This window comes from Epinephelus lanceolatus, chromosome 1, assembly GCF_041903045.1.
Source record: "Epinephelus lanceolatus isolate andai-2023 chromosome 1, ASM4190304v1, whole genome shotgun sequence".
NCBI classification, from domain to species: domain Eukaryota; kingdom Metazoa; phylum Chordata; class Actinopteri; order Perciformes; family Serranidae; genus Epinephelus; species Epinephelus lanceolatus.
In genome coordinates this window covers 18,808,976-18,825,323 of record NC_135734.1, presented here as the reverse complement: position 1 = coordinate 18,825,323, position 16,348 = coordinate 18,808,976, and the positions used below count along the sequence as shown (strand labels likewise).

Here is a 16,348-nt window from a genome sequence, read left to right as displayed (position 1 = left end):
TAGAACAGTTTAACGATTAAAAGTTTTAAGAAAAGTGTGTGTTGGGTATGACAAGAGTGGCAGGGCTCAGAGGGCTGTGAGGCAGAGAACTGAATAATAACAATAGTGTTAGAAGGAGTGTTTATGAATAAAGAACCCGAACCATAAAAGAACAATAAAAGAATGGTGATGACATAAAGTCCCTGACGTGCACACTCATCATCATTAGCCCGTGTTATTTTCAGCTGTAATGTCAGACCTATAAAGGAACCCCAACATACAGTTGCAAACCATTCTCACGTCAATCAAATGTTGCTGCTTCGTCAGTTGACCCAAATTTTCAAGTAAGACATGCTAGGTAGCCTCCTGAATCATTTATGGATGTTCACGGACAGCATTTAAATTGACGCTTGTTACATGCATTGTGTCTTTTCAAAATACATTTCCATTTTCACAGGAAATGTACAGTGTCTGCTGGTAACATGCACACAGACTTTTTCAAAATAAATTTACTATGTAAGTAAAACATGATTTTACATTTGTCTCCTCAGGTATAGGCAACAAAAGTATGTGGTTAAATTTAGAAAAAAACATCATGGTTTGGTTTTGAAAAAAGTATGCGTCTTACTAATGTAATGTCACGTCACATGACATGTTACGAGTGTAGCATGCTCCACCTACTAGCACACTAGTTGTTATTCAAATAACTGTACTGACTTTTGGTTTCATACTTGAAACAAAGAGTGGACTCCTGGGTGAAAGTCTGGAGTTTGCTTCCGCCTGCCCTGTATGCACTTAAACTACTCCTTATGGGTGGTGTCAGAAATAGCTGTGGCCTGGTGCAAATCATACTGCTGCATAGAGTGTTGTGGTGAGTCAGGGTCTGACGCTGGCATCCACTGGCAAGGTGGTGGTATGTGATGGGTTGTGTTTTGGCTAGAGGTGATAGAAATAGCTGCAACCCTGTGTGTATCAAACTACCATAAAAGGTGCCTCTGTACGTTGGTTTTTGACACTGAAATCATTGACATAGCGGCGGTATTTGCTGAGTTGTGAGTGAGAAGACAAAAAAAAGAGTTGAAAATAAAAGTGAGAGTACACTATGAAGATTAGGTGATTTGTGATACTGCGTAAATCATAACTAAATAAAGAAATACAAGTATTAAAGATTATAAATAATTCAAAATAGAAATGATATAAGACCCCAGCTGCCTTTATCAGGAATATTTTAGTTGCCTGACTGATCCACCTTCTTCCTTTCACGTATTATTAGAGAGATCATTTTCTGTATTTCTTATAGGACGTTTTTATTGCACATTTGGAGGGTTAAACAAAAACTACTGCAAACAATGAAACTACTCAGGGATTTTACAGACTTATCATGGTGATTATTATAGGGAATTTCTAGTGATACCATATGGTAGACAAAATATACCACTGCATGCATAGCACAGATGGACCTCAGGTCCCCAGAGAGATAGCATTGGTTGCCTAACTCTGCTAATTGCAGCTGTTTTGGCACATTTGCCTCTCACTATGCAACCACTGTGTTATGGGAAGTTTGTAAAACAGTGCAACATGTGCAGAATGAGAGGTGGAAATAAACGGTTGTGTTTCCACCCACTGGACTACATTTCCCATGCTGTGGTGTGGGCGTAGTCAAGGCGGATACGCATCAACATGCCTTGATGCGTCTTGGGTCTTTTTCTGTGAACTGTGGCAAACAAGTTGTGCCTGGAGCTGCAGAGGGGGACTGCTGCTGATCGGTAGGCAAAAACTATTTTTAATGAACAGCTGCACGTAAAGCAGGACACGTATAACCGGTAACAACATGCCATTTTACTTTCACGGATCCCGTGTTATTTTCCCTCCGTTAACTTTCTTGCGCCACCCACCACCACCGCGCACAACAACGGCTTTCTGTACGTCGGACTACACTGTATGTAGAAGTTGGGGTTACATAAGCAAACAAGACCTTATATTCTGTACGACTATTACCTTATAAACGCGTGTTTGTGTGTATTATAGACTTTTTATTTAATAACAAAATGCATGTTACAGGCTAAATATGAACTCTGAATCAGTGTCGGTCACACACACACGTACAAAGTAAAGATCCTAACTGCTTGTAACTGTTTCTGGTGCTCTAAAGTTTTGCTGTCTGCTTTTATATCTTAGTTTTTAAACAAAGTATGTAACTATAGTCAGCACACTGCAACACGTCACACTCGCATACTGTATACGCACGCGCAAATACGCGCTCCTTTTTCAGACCAATGTTCCGACTGAATCAGCACTTCTGTGTTTACCATGTTTCCCCATGTCAGGATAGATAGTGATCAGCTATAAACAAAGAAATATCCTAGTCTGAGCATTTTCTGCTTTTTCCACACTGTTCAAATGGAAAAAACATGTGTTATGTAATATTTTTTGTTTACAAAGGCCCTACATGCGTGAAAAACAACAGACTTATTTTTTGTGTGTCTGTATTAGATATTTACTAAGTCATGGTTGGATTTTTGATTTTATATTTTATAAAACAATAAAAGTAGGTAAGTAATGTTAAGCAAAAACCTCCTGGCTCCAGCTTCCTCTCTGGTTCCACATGTGAATAGTTGCTGTAGAGCTGCTGCAGTGATTCTTTTTTTTCTGATTGCTGAGGCACTATCTTTGAAGCTATAGGCTATTTCTTGTAAAAACCTAACACTAAACAAGCAAAACATAAATTTCTTGCAAAAGCAAAAAGCTTGCTGAGTTTATTACATTTTTTCATCTGATTGGTTAGTCACCATCTTAGAAACTGCAGGCTATGTTTACAGAACTCTTGACACTAAGGGCCTTGACACACCAAGCCAGCGGTCCACCTTAGGTCAACGCAGGGCCATTGGTCTGTGTTTGTTCTGTTTTTTTGCGGTGTGTCCTGCACTGTTTGCACTAGTCAGCCCTTGTCATCCTTTTCCATCCAGTTCAGCATGTTGAATCTGAGATAACAGAGCCCGTCGGTCAGAAGCAGTTGAGCTCAGTGCACGAGAAGAGAAACAGAAGTTAGGGAAGCAAACAAACAACTAAAGTCAAGAGAGCGTGAGATCAAAACAAACTTGTTATATTGGATAAGACTGTGATTTTAACTGCTGATCTCTTTTGCAAAAATGGTTTGTAATTGTTTGTTTAGTTGTTCTCTAGCACACGGTAAATATCTTTAGTGCTTTTAACATTGAGTTGTGTTGTTAATGTGCAAACTGGCTAACTAGCCTCTAAAATCACTTTTTGAATGACGAAAACAGACTACCGCTGCCTTCAGGTTAGGAGAGTTATTTACTCTCACGCAGGTGCAGAATGTACATTCATATTTGGTTGTTAGCTGTGGTTTTTGCAGTGTGTAAGGTGCAACCATCTGCTGAGACACAGGAGATGTAAGGCGATGCAGCAGTCAGCCTTCGTCACCATGTCTGGGGCGTTAACCACAAAACTTGACAGCAAACCAGACAGCAAAACACTATACATTTCTGTGAAAAGCAAACAACTCTTGCAAAACTTTTCTAACTCTCAATTTTTGCGTCAATACAGTTTACACAAACACATCATTTAAAGGGCCAGTGTGTAATATTTGGCATGGTTTATTGTCAATCTGAATCTGAATCTGAATATTCTACCCATTAATATGTTTATACAAGTGTATGATCGCTATAAAATAAAATTCGTTTGGTTTTCGTAGCCTTATAATTATGCTTTCACATATATATATATAGCAAGGGCCTTGCTTTAGAGAGGTCGCCATCTTGCGCCGCCATGTATGTACAGCAGACCGAGTGGACAATCCAGCCAGCCAGAGAACGCGTTTCGCGTGTATAAATGAACCAACGAGGACAGCGGAAGGAAGGAAGAAGGAGGAGGAAACAGCAGAGTGTTAGTAGTTCATCGATAGAGAGAAGTGAAAAGTTTTTTTAGTTATAAAGTTTGCGAATGGACCACACTTACCACGCAACAGGAGAAAATGAACCCGAACCGTCATCTGCGAGGAAAAGAAGACGCAACTTCACTCCTTGTGATGCACTCTCTGCGGCGCTTGCTAGGCTAAATAAACAGCTGAGCACTGTTTACAGGCTATGCTGTCAGTCAGTGTGCGGGCTGGAGATTGGCGGAGCAGAGAGGGGAGAGGGGTCGGTCCCCACTTAGTATCGTAAACGAGCATGTGTGTAAAGTTATGAAGTGTGTCTGTTACGCCAGAAGAGTCAGAGTTTGGGATGGAGTGGAGTGTTACCAGAGTTTCTGGACTGCTCAAATAAACGGGCCTTTTTCCTGAACGCTCCTCTGGTCTCCTGCTCTTGAGGGATTCATTACAATATCGTAACCTGGTTTAGATTTCTAAATAAACATTCACCTCGTCGCTAGATAGACCTACTCCTGAAAAACTCGTGCGCAAGGCTTTTTGTCCCTACGAGGCCACCGTCATTTACCCGACTGGAGGGGTGAGCGAGTGAGCCCTGCAATCTAGAATTTGACCACTGATGTCACTGTTTCCAACGGTTTTCAACCCATTTTACACACTGGCCCTTTAAATAAGCACATGACGCACCAAATACGCACTGATGGTGAAAATGAAAAACACTTGTGGCTTTTCCTTTGTGTGTGTGCAGGGTACAGCAGTTTGCACTGAAGTTTTGTCATACATGTACACATGTCAAATCTCGTCTTCCTTGTGGGTCTGGCTGTGGAGCACTTTATTAGCATCACATGGGATGTCGTGCCAGGCTGCACATTCGTCAGTATAAAAAGGCCATTGGCAAAAATAGTGTAGCAATGTAAAGACCAGTGTTCACAGTTTTGCAAAAAGTGTGTTATAGAATTACAAACTGATTGTAAAGCAGAGAATGTCTATTCAGTTTGGTACACTCTGTCCAACTATTGGCTGTTAGTCCTAATGGTTTCAGAGATAGTGCTTCAAGGATCACTGCTGGTGTTTTATGCATTCAGAAAAAACTGTAATCGATTAGTCAGTTCACAGAAAATGAAACATTATGATAAATGATTAATCGTTTCAGGCAAAAAAACAACAACCAAAAAACATCAAACCCTCTGTTTCTAGCTTTTCAAATATCAGGATTTGTCATTCACGACAGTAAACTGAATATCTTATATCTTGATTTTAGTTGATGGAATAAAATAAGCTAAACAGATCACCTCGGGCTGTGGGAAATTGGCATTTGTCATTATTTTGTTTTGTTTTATAGGCAAAGAAATTACTCAGTAAATTGAGAAAGTGATCTGCAGATTTAGTGAAAATGAAAATAGTTGAATGTCACTGAGTTTTGGGCTTTTGGTTGATCAAAATGTTAAGACATCTCCTGGGATCTGAACCTGTGGTGGTCATTTTACACATTTCTTTTCTTACAATGTTATATACTAAAAGATTAATAGAGACGGTTGTTAGTTGCAGCCCGATATGATAAATGTAATATCATAGATTGTCTTAGGTTAAGTTCTTACATCTGTTCTTGCACTTTTCCAATAGAAAAGAAGAAAGAAATAGACAATGAATAAATACAGTAAATCTTCCCCCGACTTTCCTGGTCAATTCCAGCAGCCTGAGCGGATCTCCAAGGAACCAACAGTTAGTTCTCTGTTAATTAATGATGGGCTTATGTTATCACTCCTGTTGTTGGGGGAAATCTATACTAAGGGTAGTTGAACACAGAATTAGTCAATTAGATTGCTAATTAATAGCAAGCATTTTTTATTATCGACCCTTGCTGCCAGGGCCGAGCATGAGGGTCAATTGCAGTTAGGACTAGTCAGCAAACAGGGAATCTGGAGAGGACTGAACTCCCCTCGGTCGGCTGTGTACCTTTAATCTAATCCATTCTGATTAGCTGAAGCCAAAATAACTAACATCAACTAGTTAATTACCTGTAAGACTTTTTGCCGTGTCCCTGCTGGGAGGGACAGTCAGGTCTGAATGCGATAGAAACGAACGTGCATGTCAGAATGTTTTTGTCTTGAACGAACCAGGTTACTTCCAGTTTTGGTTGGTCTGGCTTGACAGAGAGCACAAAGTTTAGTATTCTTTCCTCTCCTTCCCAGCACTGGCAGAGCTTTAAGGCCAAAATCCCCTTTTCTGCTCCCCTACTTCCTTACATACAAATGAGTCTTCTTTCAATTGAACTCATATGTTAGAATTACTGCTGGGACCATCCACTTTATCCTCTTATGGGTAATTGGTAGTAGATTTGTTTTGTTAAATCTCAGACACATCTTTAAAGTTTACATCCTGACAGCGTAATACCTCTAAGTGCTGTGGAATCACTTTGTGCAGTAATGCAGAGCATGTAAGACAATGCCAGAAATGTAATGGAGGCTTTGAACTGACAAGGAAACAAGATGGACTAAGAAACAGGCTGACACTTCAAGCTGATCATGCTGGGGCTGTTTTTCCCTAATGTATCTTTTGACTAAGCAAAACTGGTAAGCAACATTAGGTGAATGTTCTGTCCAAAGGCTCAAGCTACAGGCTGCCTCTTTGTAGTTATCATTTTTATTTGAGCACTTTTCCCTAAAAACCAGTGTTGATATGAGAAGAGCAAATATTGCATGAAGACCCAGACACTGACTTTTCAAAGCCTATTTTCTCTCTCTCATGACAGGCAAGCAAACAGACATAACGACGGGGCCAGTGTGCAGCAAACGAGGTTCCCTGGAAAACATTTCTGTGATCTGTAGGACAGCGACTCTCAGAATTGCACGCTGAACTGCACAAGTCATGTACCAAGTTGTGCCAGGAGGGGCGGGAGGCACAATTACAGATGCACTCCCCAAGCAGAAACACAGCAAGGACACTCGACCCTTAGTCGGAGCTGGAGTAATCGGTCTGGTGCTGGTAATTGCAGCAGTGACTGCATGGTGTTATTACATAGCCTCTCTACGCAAAGCTGAGCTGCTTAAGACTCAGCTTCTGGATCTGAATAAAGATGGCTACATTATCCGTAACCAGGGAGGGTCTATTGTTTTCAGAATGGATTTCAGGTTGGTAATTTTCAACGGTCTTTGAATTTTGATGTTTGTGTGATGATGCATATTTCGGATACATCAGACAATGTATGTACAATGTAAATGTGTTTTCAGTTATTTACATCAAATATGTAAGGTTTTGTTCTGACAAAGATTTTCTTTCAATCTTGGCAGGTCAGGTACACTTGATTTGGATTCATGCTCCAAAGAAGGGGAGATGCTGAGCTGCTCACGCACCTCTGATAGAAATCTGAATTTCTTCATTGAGACAGTGCGACCCAAAGACACGGTACAATGCTATCGTGTGCGCTGGGAGGAACTGGTTCCTGACATTCCTGTTGAGCATGCCATGACATACAAGTTTGCACACTGGTATGGTGGTGCAGTGTCAGCAATTCAACACTGGCCTATTTCTATTTACGGCCAACAGGCTCCCAAACCCTTTGTCACTAGTGACATTTACTCAAACCGCCATGAATTTGGTGGAATTTTGGAGAGTTATTGGCTTTCCTCCAATGCTACAGCCATCAAGATAAATAATTCAGTGCCCTTCCACCTGGGCTGGAATGACACTGAGAAGACCATGTCCTTCCAAGCGCGATACAATGACAGTCCCTTCAAGCCAAACCCAGGAGAGGCTCCATGTGCTGAACTCAGCTACAGAGTGTGTGTGGGCTTGGATGTGACATCCATACACAAGTACATGGTCCGCAGATACTTCAACAAACCATACAAAGTACCTGCCAAATCCATGTTTCGCCATCCTATATGGTCCACCTGGGCGCTACATAAGACTGACATTGACCAAGAGAAACTCTTGACGTATGCCGCCAACATTCGCAAGTATAACTTTACCTGTAGTCACCTGGGACTAGACGATCGATACACCAGCCGCCACGGAGAATTTGACTTTGACCCAATAAAGTTCCCCAATGCCTCAGCCATGTTCCAAAAGCTGAAATCTGATGGATTTATGGTGTCGCTTTGGATTCACCCGTTTGTCAATTATGACTCTGCAAACTTCCATTACTGCGTAGAGAGGGGGCTTTTAGTCCGAGAGCCTACAGGCCGGCTGCCAGCTTTGGTGCGCTGGTGGAATGGCATTGGCGGAATTGTGGACTTTACAAATCCAGAAGCCCGTAATTGGTTTTCCTCCCAGCTCCGTTCACTGCGCTCGAGCTATGGAGTGTCATCTTTCAAATTTGATGCTGGGGAGACCAGTTACTTACCATGGAAATTTAGTACCTTTACTCCCATTCGGGACCCAAGTTTTTTCACAAGACGTTACACGGAAATGGCTATTCCCTACAATGACAGAGCTGAGCTGCGCAGTGGCTACCAGTCCCAGAACATATCCTGCTTCTTCAGACCAATTGACAGAGACTCTGTGTGGGGCTATGAGCTGGGTCTCAAGTCCCTTATCCCCACAGTGCTCACCATCAGCATCCTCGGCTATCAGTTCATTCTACCTGACATGATCGGAGGGAATGCCTATCTGAACCGCACTGATGGAGATCGTGTATTACCCGATCGCGAGCTCTATATCCGCTGGCTGGAGCTGGCAGCCTTCATGCCCTCCATGCAGTTTTCTGTCCCGCCATGGGAATACGACAATGAGGTAGTTGAAATTGCTCGGAAATACACAGCCATCCACGAAAGTATTGTGGCGCCACGGGTCCTGGAGCTGGCTGGCGAGGTGCTGGACACCGGGGACCCAATCATACGGCCCCTGTGGTGGATTGCCACACTTGATGAGACAGCCTATAAAATCGACTCCCAGTTCCTGATTGGGGATGACCTCATGGTAGCCCCAGTTTTGGAGCCTGGAAAGCAAGAGCGTGACATCTACCTCCCTGCCGGCCGTTGGAGAAGCTACAAGGGGGAGAGATTTGATATCAAGGAGCCACTGCATCTCACAGACTATCCTGTAGACCTGGATGAAATTGCTTACTTTGTTTGGGTGTAGCAAGAAGGGATTGTAAAGCTGAACAGACTTGATTAGCCTTTGCTACAATTTGCTTGTAAGACAAGCTTCACAAATTCAGCTTTTATTCTTGTGTGCAAAGGTTGTTTGTTATGGAAAAGCTATTCTGCCACACAATATGACAACTTTTTAAATACTACAATACACCACAAATGTGAAACTGTTCATCTCAAAAGTGCTCAAAACCTCATCTTAATTTCTTATTTCATTTAAATGAATAAAGGTAGAATCTTTTTTATTTTCTTTTTGTATTTTTTTAGTGGTTTGATGTAAATATATATCAAGGTATTGTCCTTTAAAGACAGACTATGTAACTTTTGACAGCCACTGTCAGTGTGATGCACGTTCACACTTGACAAGAGCCAGGTCAAAGTTCAGTTCACATAGTTTAAAATGAACTAGGTCACGTTCATGGTTCACAATTTGAAATTTGAAGTAAGTTCACAGTTCCAAAGAATGAACTAGTTTACGTTTGTGTCTTGGATGCATCGACTCGATGTGTTGTTTCATATTTGTTGCCAAATGTGGCTGATGTTGGGAGAGTTGTATTTTCAGACTTGGTGGCAAATATGAAATATGAAAGTACTTGTTGTAAACCTCGGTTTGCCTCAAATTGAGTGTCAATGTCACAGGAGTGACTGACACTTGTGTTCAAGTCCATAAATTGCAAACTGATGCATTCAATTCACCATTCACCAAAAGTATGAGCACATTCAATGAGCATGCACTGCTAGCGTGTTCATGCACAACACTGGCCACTGTAGCCAGAAGTCACAATTATGTACTTATGATGACTGTAATAACAGTAGCACAGGTAATGAAGAGTCATACAAATTAACAAACTGGCTCCATATTGTCAGTTAAACAGCAATGTATGTTTCAAGTTTGCTGACATTAGCTGATGTTAGCCACTTTAAGCTACTTGTCATACCAGACCACGCAAAGTTCCAGCAGCAAAATCCCATTACATATAAAAGTTACACGGTCTCACTTTAAAGCCTGTGCAAGCCACATATATCAAACATTTGTCATAAAGGGAATACACAAACTGTGAATTAAGTGAGGCAAAGTTGTCTTTGCATGCCATAAAGTTGAAGTTAAATTCAAGCCAAACAGATCATGTCATGGGAGGACAATTAAAGGGGTGTCATTATCGTCATCAAACAGACAGTAGGCTACATAAAACCTTCTATATTGATAAAAAATTCCCTTTGACTGAGACATCCTACTTTCCTGTGACACTAATGACTCTTCTTCTCTGCTGCTCCGAGATACTTTCCAGGAAGTCAGGTCTTATGCTTCACTTATCAGGATGAATGCTTGAAGTTTAATCATTACAAACTGCACATGCTCTCATTTGTGGAACTGAGTGTCATGTAACTACTCTTAGCCCAGACGACGATGCCTTTTATTAGGCACTAAATATTTTATGCTCTTCCTCAGGTAACAGCCTTTTTCTGGCTGTGGTGTGTTTTTAAGTGTCTTGTAATTGTCTTATTTTGCTTTGCTGACTCCAAATGCAGCTAAACAGCTAGTCATACTCCAGTATATAATATGCTCTGGTTACTTTAAACCTACTTCTTATGCAGTGAGGAAGTCCATAGATGTCGTAAATTAAATTACCAAAGTAGATGGTACAGTGTGTTTTGTAACCTTGAGTTTGTTAATGTGAATATTTTGTAACTGCAGTGACATCTCAAAGTGCCATGTGTTAATAATTACTGCCACATACTGTATGTGATTTCATGTTATGCTATACATTTATTGTTGTTGCCTTGTTACATATTGTACATTTATTATGTAATATTATCATTAATTTAACCACTTAACGGAGTGAGTTAACTCTTTATGTGCAATCAGAGAGTGCACCACTTATGCTAGAAAACTAAAGTTCCCATTATGCATCTGTAAATATCTGAGAAAAAAAAGAATCTCATAGTTTTCATATCATATCGTATCATATCAGAGTACATCATGTGATGCAACTGATACTTCCTCAAACTCTGTTTAAGGCAGCAAGCAGAGATGTGGACTTGACTTGCAGACTTGAGTCACAAATTTGATGACTTTAGACTCGACAAAATCAAAAAAAGTCTTTGACTTTAACACCATTGACACTTGACTTCACTTGACCTCACTTTGACTTGAAAATACTCGATACCTTCGGAAAGAGAACGTTGAGAAATGATTTCAATATGAGATGAGTTAAATACAACAAGACAGGCCAGAAACATACAAAATTCATTCTGTGGTACTGGACTATTGTGCTATATGCTATGAAAAAACATTTATTAATTATGTTAGTATAATACATTATTACTCTATTGTTAAAATGGCATTACATGTGATGAAGGGTACATTATAATCTGTTTAGGACTCAAAACTCATTAAAGACTTGGGACTTGACTTGGGACTTGAGTACAAAGAATTTAGACTTACTTGTGACTTGCAAAACAATGAGTTGATCCCACCAATGGCAATTAAAGAATAATATTGGTAACCAGGCTTTTGGATCCCGACCCTGAACATGACAATGACTCCCTCTGGTTCCTGTTAGCGTTCATAAAACTTGTTGAGGTAAGCTTTGACGTTGCATTTAGAAAAACACTGTTACTGTATAATAACGAAAAGGAAATGTCCACATTCTCATGGTGCAATGTTCTCGTGTGACAATATTTCTCTATTTTTGTTTAACGCTGTCTTCTGTGGCTCGCAGGTTGACCTGAGTGGGTTTTGTTTGTGCCTTTTGACATAGTAATATCATAACAGCACTACCTATTTATAGCAGTTCTCACTCAGCATCTGGGCCAGGCCAACCTCTGAGGCTATTTCTGTCTCAGACTGTCTTGCTTTATGATGAGACTGAGAGATTATATATCTCGGACTGAATGTTTCTTTGCTTTAGGCTCTTATGACCCAGTGTGTGCTGTCTGCCTCGAGTTATTGTAACTGGACATTGTGCTAATTTCGGCAAGGGTGCATACTTGATGTCATTTTGTATGAATGTATTAAAAGGAATCATGTTTGACTTCTGTCTGCGGCTTAATTTGTGTGAAACACACAATAATCTTAGTTTTAAGGGAAGTGTCACATGAAGGACTTGCTACAATTACTGCTGCTACCAGATGGTGTTAAATCCCCAAAGATCAATAAATGCTCAACTTTTACTTATTTACACACACAAACACATAAAGTTCAAGAAAAGACACACAGACATGAAATCCAGGTCAGTAAGCTGACTGTGCAACCAGTGAGCCAATACCAACCTGTAACCTCATATGAGTCTGCAACACATGAAAACTAATGTGCCTATCAATTCAATATTGAAAGAGACACCCTTGAGGGACTTTTTCAACTTTTGGTGCCAGGCTCATCACGGGGCGATAATGACAAGGTGATGAAACAGTTGTGCAGGTTATTTGGAGGCTGTGTTCAGATCAATAAATCATCTGGCGGTTCATGATGTGAGGCCAGAGAGCAAGTGATATGAAACGACCAGACACCAAGAATAAAAAAGATAAACATCAGCAGGAGATAATAGCAACAATATTTATTAGAATTACAGCCGTAAGCATGATTGTTCTGCTCTGAGTTCAAACAGCCTGGCAGGACCATTTCTTACAGCTATAGTCGATCTTTCATATGTTTGGGGAATTTATTCTATTTCAAAACAGCGGGATATGCTTCAGAACTACTTCACTTTGTTTGCCAATGCCTCATCTTTCTTCAGAATTGATCTTGACTTGCAGCCTGTGCGGGGAGGACATACATTCATTGATTAGCTGTCTGTGTGTTGCAGGGATCAATATTATTTGTTGGTTTGCTTTCTGCAATCATATTGTTTGGCTCTGGCCATCTTTTCATAGGCTGGACAAGTCATTTACTGTATATAGGAGCTTTAAGGGGAAATTGGAGCTATGTAGGAGGAAGGCTGAAAAATGGACAATTTTCAACAGTGGGGGGCTTGATTAGTTGGATTTGTGCAATAGTTTAGTGTTTTGAGTCAAATGCTTTACTGTTTTCACTTTATATGAATTTGTTAATTTAAATCAGGGGTTCCAAACAGTGGGCGAGCCCCTCTGTGGGGGTAGAAACCCTGCAGGTGGGGTGTGGATGACTAGGAGAAAATTTAACAAAGCTGAATGCATATACTTTATGCAGTTTGCTGATGCATCACACTGATCTTTATTTAACTTAAATTCAACATGTATCCTTTTTTATTTCTTGCTTCCACAATTTGTTTCTTTAATTTGTACCTTTTTTAGCTTCTGAAGGGGGGTATGACAGAAAAAGTTTGAGAGCCACTGATTTAAAAGAAGGAGAAAATGCATATTTACTTGTTGATATAGCAGTAAGAATGGAGGTAGCAACAGACAGTTATGATACAGAGCATTTTAAAAGCTGTATAGTATAAGTATGGTAGTTAAAAGATAAAAAAATATCACAGTTTATTTGTGAAAGCACTTTTAACAGATATTAAAAAATAAACAATGAAACCAGTGTTTTGGCCATGTGGTGCTGCAGATGTCCAGAAGGGTGCAGTGTAGCTTCATTGATAAACTCCCTCTTTGACATGTCAGTGGACCATGGTCCAGATGTTATGTGCGTACACACACACACACACACACACACACACACACACACACACACACACACACCGAGCAGGACACAAAACTGGCAGAGCACTTCCCCTCCTCCTTCCCCACCTGTGAGCCCACCTGTGTGTCCATCTGCAGAGGAGAGACGCCAGTTGTTCTGGTTAGGAGCCAGTGTGTCTCAAGTACCTTCCCAAATCCTCCTTCCATGAGCCTGTCTGTTGTCTGTCCTCCTCAGTAAAGCAAATATATATTACACAAAGAGAGAGAGAGAGAGAAGTGGTACTCAGGACAGCAACCATAAAAACACTAAAAATAGATGCATATTTGCAGTGTCCAACTTGCTTTTCTAATCAGAATTAAGGTTATTGTTCTCATTTGCTTGGAATATTTGACAATATGTAGAATAAATGATGATCACCATCGAGAATTAGTGCATAAAGGAATATTTAAGTGCAGTATTGTAGTGTATGTGGCTTATTGTGCCAAAGATTTGACATTGCATTATCTCAATTTATGTTGTAATTTGCACAGCTAAACTCAGCTAAATGGGAACTAACAGCAGCCACAAATAAGCTAATTAATAAAAAATACATATTGCAGACAACTCATTAAACATGATCACTAAAATACCCGTAATGAACACTGAAACTACTTCATCCATCATCGAAATTGTTGTTAGGTCACAATTATAACGCAAAATGAAGAGGAGACAAACAATGATGAATAAGCTTCAGTTTTTATTAGAAAAGCTTCCCGGCTTCTTGCCGCTAAGTGTGGAATGAGCATTTATTGTAGAAGACCACAGGGGAAATAAAACCCCATGGCCGTCTCTTGTGTGAAGTGAGAATCTTTGTCCTTAACCCAAGATTTTCACTCCGTAACTAGAATGACCTCGCATCTGGTGCTGCCATGGCTTGTCTGACAGGAATATGTCTGTCCTCGCTAGGTAACAAATGAACCCAACACCCCTGAGACTTGTCTCGCATCTGTTTATCTTTTTCACCTGTCGGTTCGCTGCACTGCATCAGGCTTACACTCTTCTGCAGCCTTTGTGGATTTCAGAGCATGCCTCTGGCATTACAGGGACGGAGATAGTCAGTGTTGGCTGGTTGCAACATTTGTTAACTTTATGACTTGGTGAGATAGTGTAGTATAGGGTGCAAGTCGACTTACATATATATTTTAAATATCTTTTTTATTTTCTCTGCATAATCTTATCTTTTTTTCATGGCTTTATTTAGTATTTGCTTATTTGGTATTATTGTCATGTTAAAGCTGAAACAATTACAAATTGATTAGTGCATCGACAGAAAACTGATTGGCACCTATTTTAATAACTGATCAATTTTTCAACAAATTCGCTAAAAATTCTCATGTCTACCAAGTAAATGTGCAGCTTGTCTTTTCTTTTTGTTTTCAAACCAAATAACTTTTGGGTTTAGACTGCTGCTTGGACAAAGCGAGCAATTTGAAGCCATCACCAAGAGCTTTAGGGAACTGTTAATGGGGAGTCACTATTTTTGACATTTTATTATCAAATGAATAATTGCTTGATCAAGAAAATAATTGTAGTTTGTCCAAGTGGTGTTGCCGTACCCCAGCACAACATGTCTCATGGGTGTATTCAGCTAACGTTAATGTCTTTATTGCATGTTGCGTGTTGTCAGATAGCCTATGTATATTCCAGGTAAAATGTTTATGCTGCTTATTCATATAATATACAGGATAGATGTACCTGGGGGGCGGGGGGCTGTTAGGGGCTATGATGACTCCATGGCTACAGCCCTGTGTTTCAGACAATGACAGTAAAGCTCTTTTGAATCTTGAGTCTACGCTGATATAAACATAATATAGGTTTAAGGAAAATGGCGACACATATGCTTAAATAGTGAAATTAAGGACTTAGGTGAGGACAACAGGCAGGTCACTTCCTTTGTGCCTCAGTGGGGCTAAGAGGTTGAACGAAATGTCAGCCACTGAGAAACAGATGCATAATTGAAACATTGCGTTGCTGCTGCAGCCGCGCACAAGGTTGTTTGATTGATACCGTTTTAGAACACTCCTGTCCCCTCATGCTCCTGGGGTTTACCTGAGGAGAAACCAGGGGAGGGGGAAAGGTGCTTAGGTGGCTCATCTGGGTTTTGGAGGAAAATTGGTGCCATCCATCAAACACTGCATTTAACAAACGCTAACGCAGGCCTGGCCAACAAAGGATTCGTATATAAGGCAGCGAACCGGAAAACATGTGAGGTGCAGGGACTGCTGAGGGTCTATCAATCAGCCAGTCAGCTCCTTTATTTAACAAGCGAGGGCCACAGACCCTGAGGGCCACACTCCATATTCTGGCTGGTTGGGCTTGCAGTCTTCTCCTGTAAAAGGAAGAAAAAAAGGGGAAGGGAGGAATGAAGGGAGGAAGGAAAAGAGGGGCATGAAGGGATTGGGGTTGGGGGGTGATGGAGGTGCAGAAGGGTTTGGCCCGTGTCCCCTGGCGTGCTGGTGCGCTTCATCTTCTCAGTGCAAGGGCCTGGAACTGCTGCTTGATGGGATTTTCAGCCCTGTGGCCTGCTGCTGTCCCAGCATCCATCTGGAGGGCTGCCGTGTGCACAGCGGAGAGCCAGCCACTCAGCGACACAGCCATAAAGAGCAACCCGTAGGCCAGCCAATGCCACTGATCTGAGGCTCGCAGCTCTGTTCAGTGGACAGGCCAACACTCAGTGGCACACATTCCTGTCGGGGACACAGGCTGATCCCTAAGCTACTGTGTGCTCAGTGGAACAGAAGA

The 16,348-nt window shown here is 41.0% G+C and overlaps 1 protein-coding gene across 3 annotated transcripts; it reads left to right on the top strand.

The window, feature by feature from the left end:
• The first annotated feature begins 1,626 nt into the window (after window positions 1–1,626).
• myorg (myogenesis regulating glycosidase) lies at window positions 1,627–11,996 on the top strand. Of its 3 annotated transcripts, none has more exons than XM_033627207.2 (3): window positions 1,627–1,745; window positions 6,621–6,999; window positions 7,159–11,996. In XM_033627207.2, the coding sequence occupies exons 2-3, from the start codon at window positions 6,737–6,739 to the stop codon at window positions 8,948–8,950; spliced, it is 2,055 nt and encodes a 684-aa protein (XP_033483098.1). In that variant the 5' UTR covers window positions 1,627–1,745; window positions 6,621–6,736; the 3' UTR covers window positions 8,951–11,996. The 3 variants fall into 3 exon arrangements, with proteins under 3 accessions (XP_033483098.1, XP_078023051.1, XP_078023046.1); XM_078166925.1 differs by lacking the exon at window positions 1,627–1,745 and adding an exon at window positions 2,893–3,131; XM_078166920.1 differs by lacking the exon at window positions 1,627–1,745 and adding an exon at window positions 5,359–6,441.
• Window positions 11,997–16,348: the final 4,352 nt, after the last annotated feature.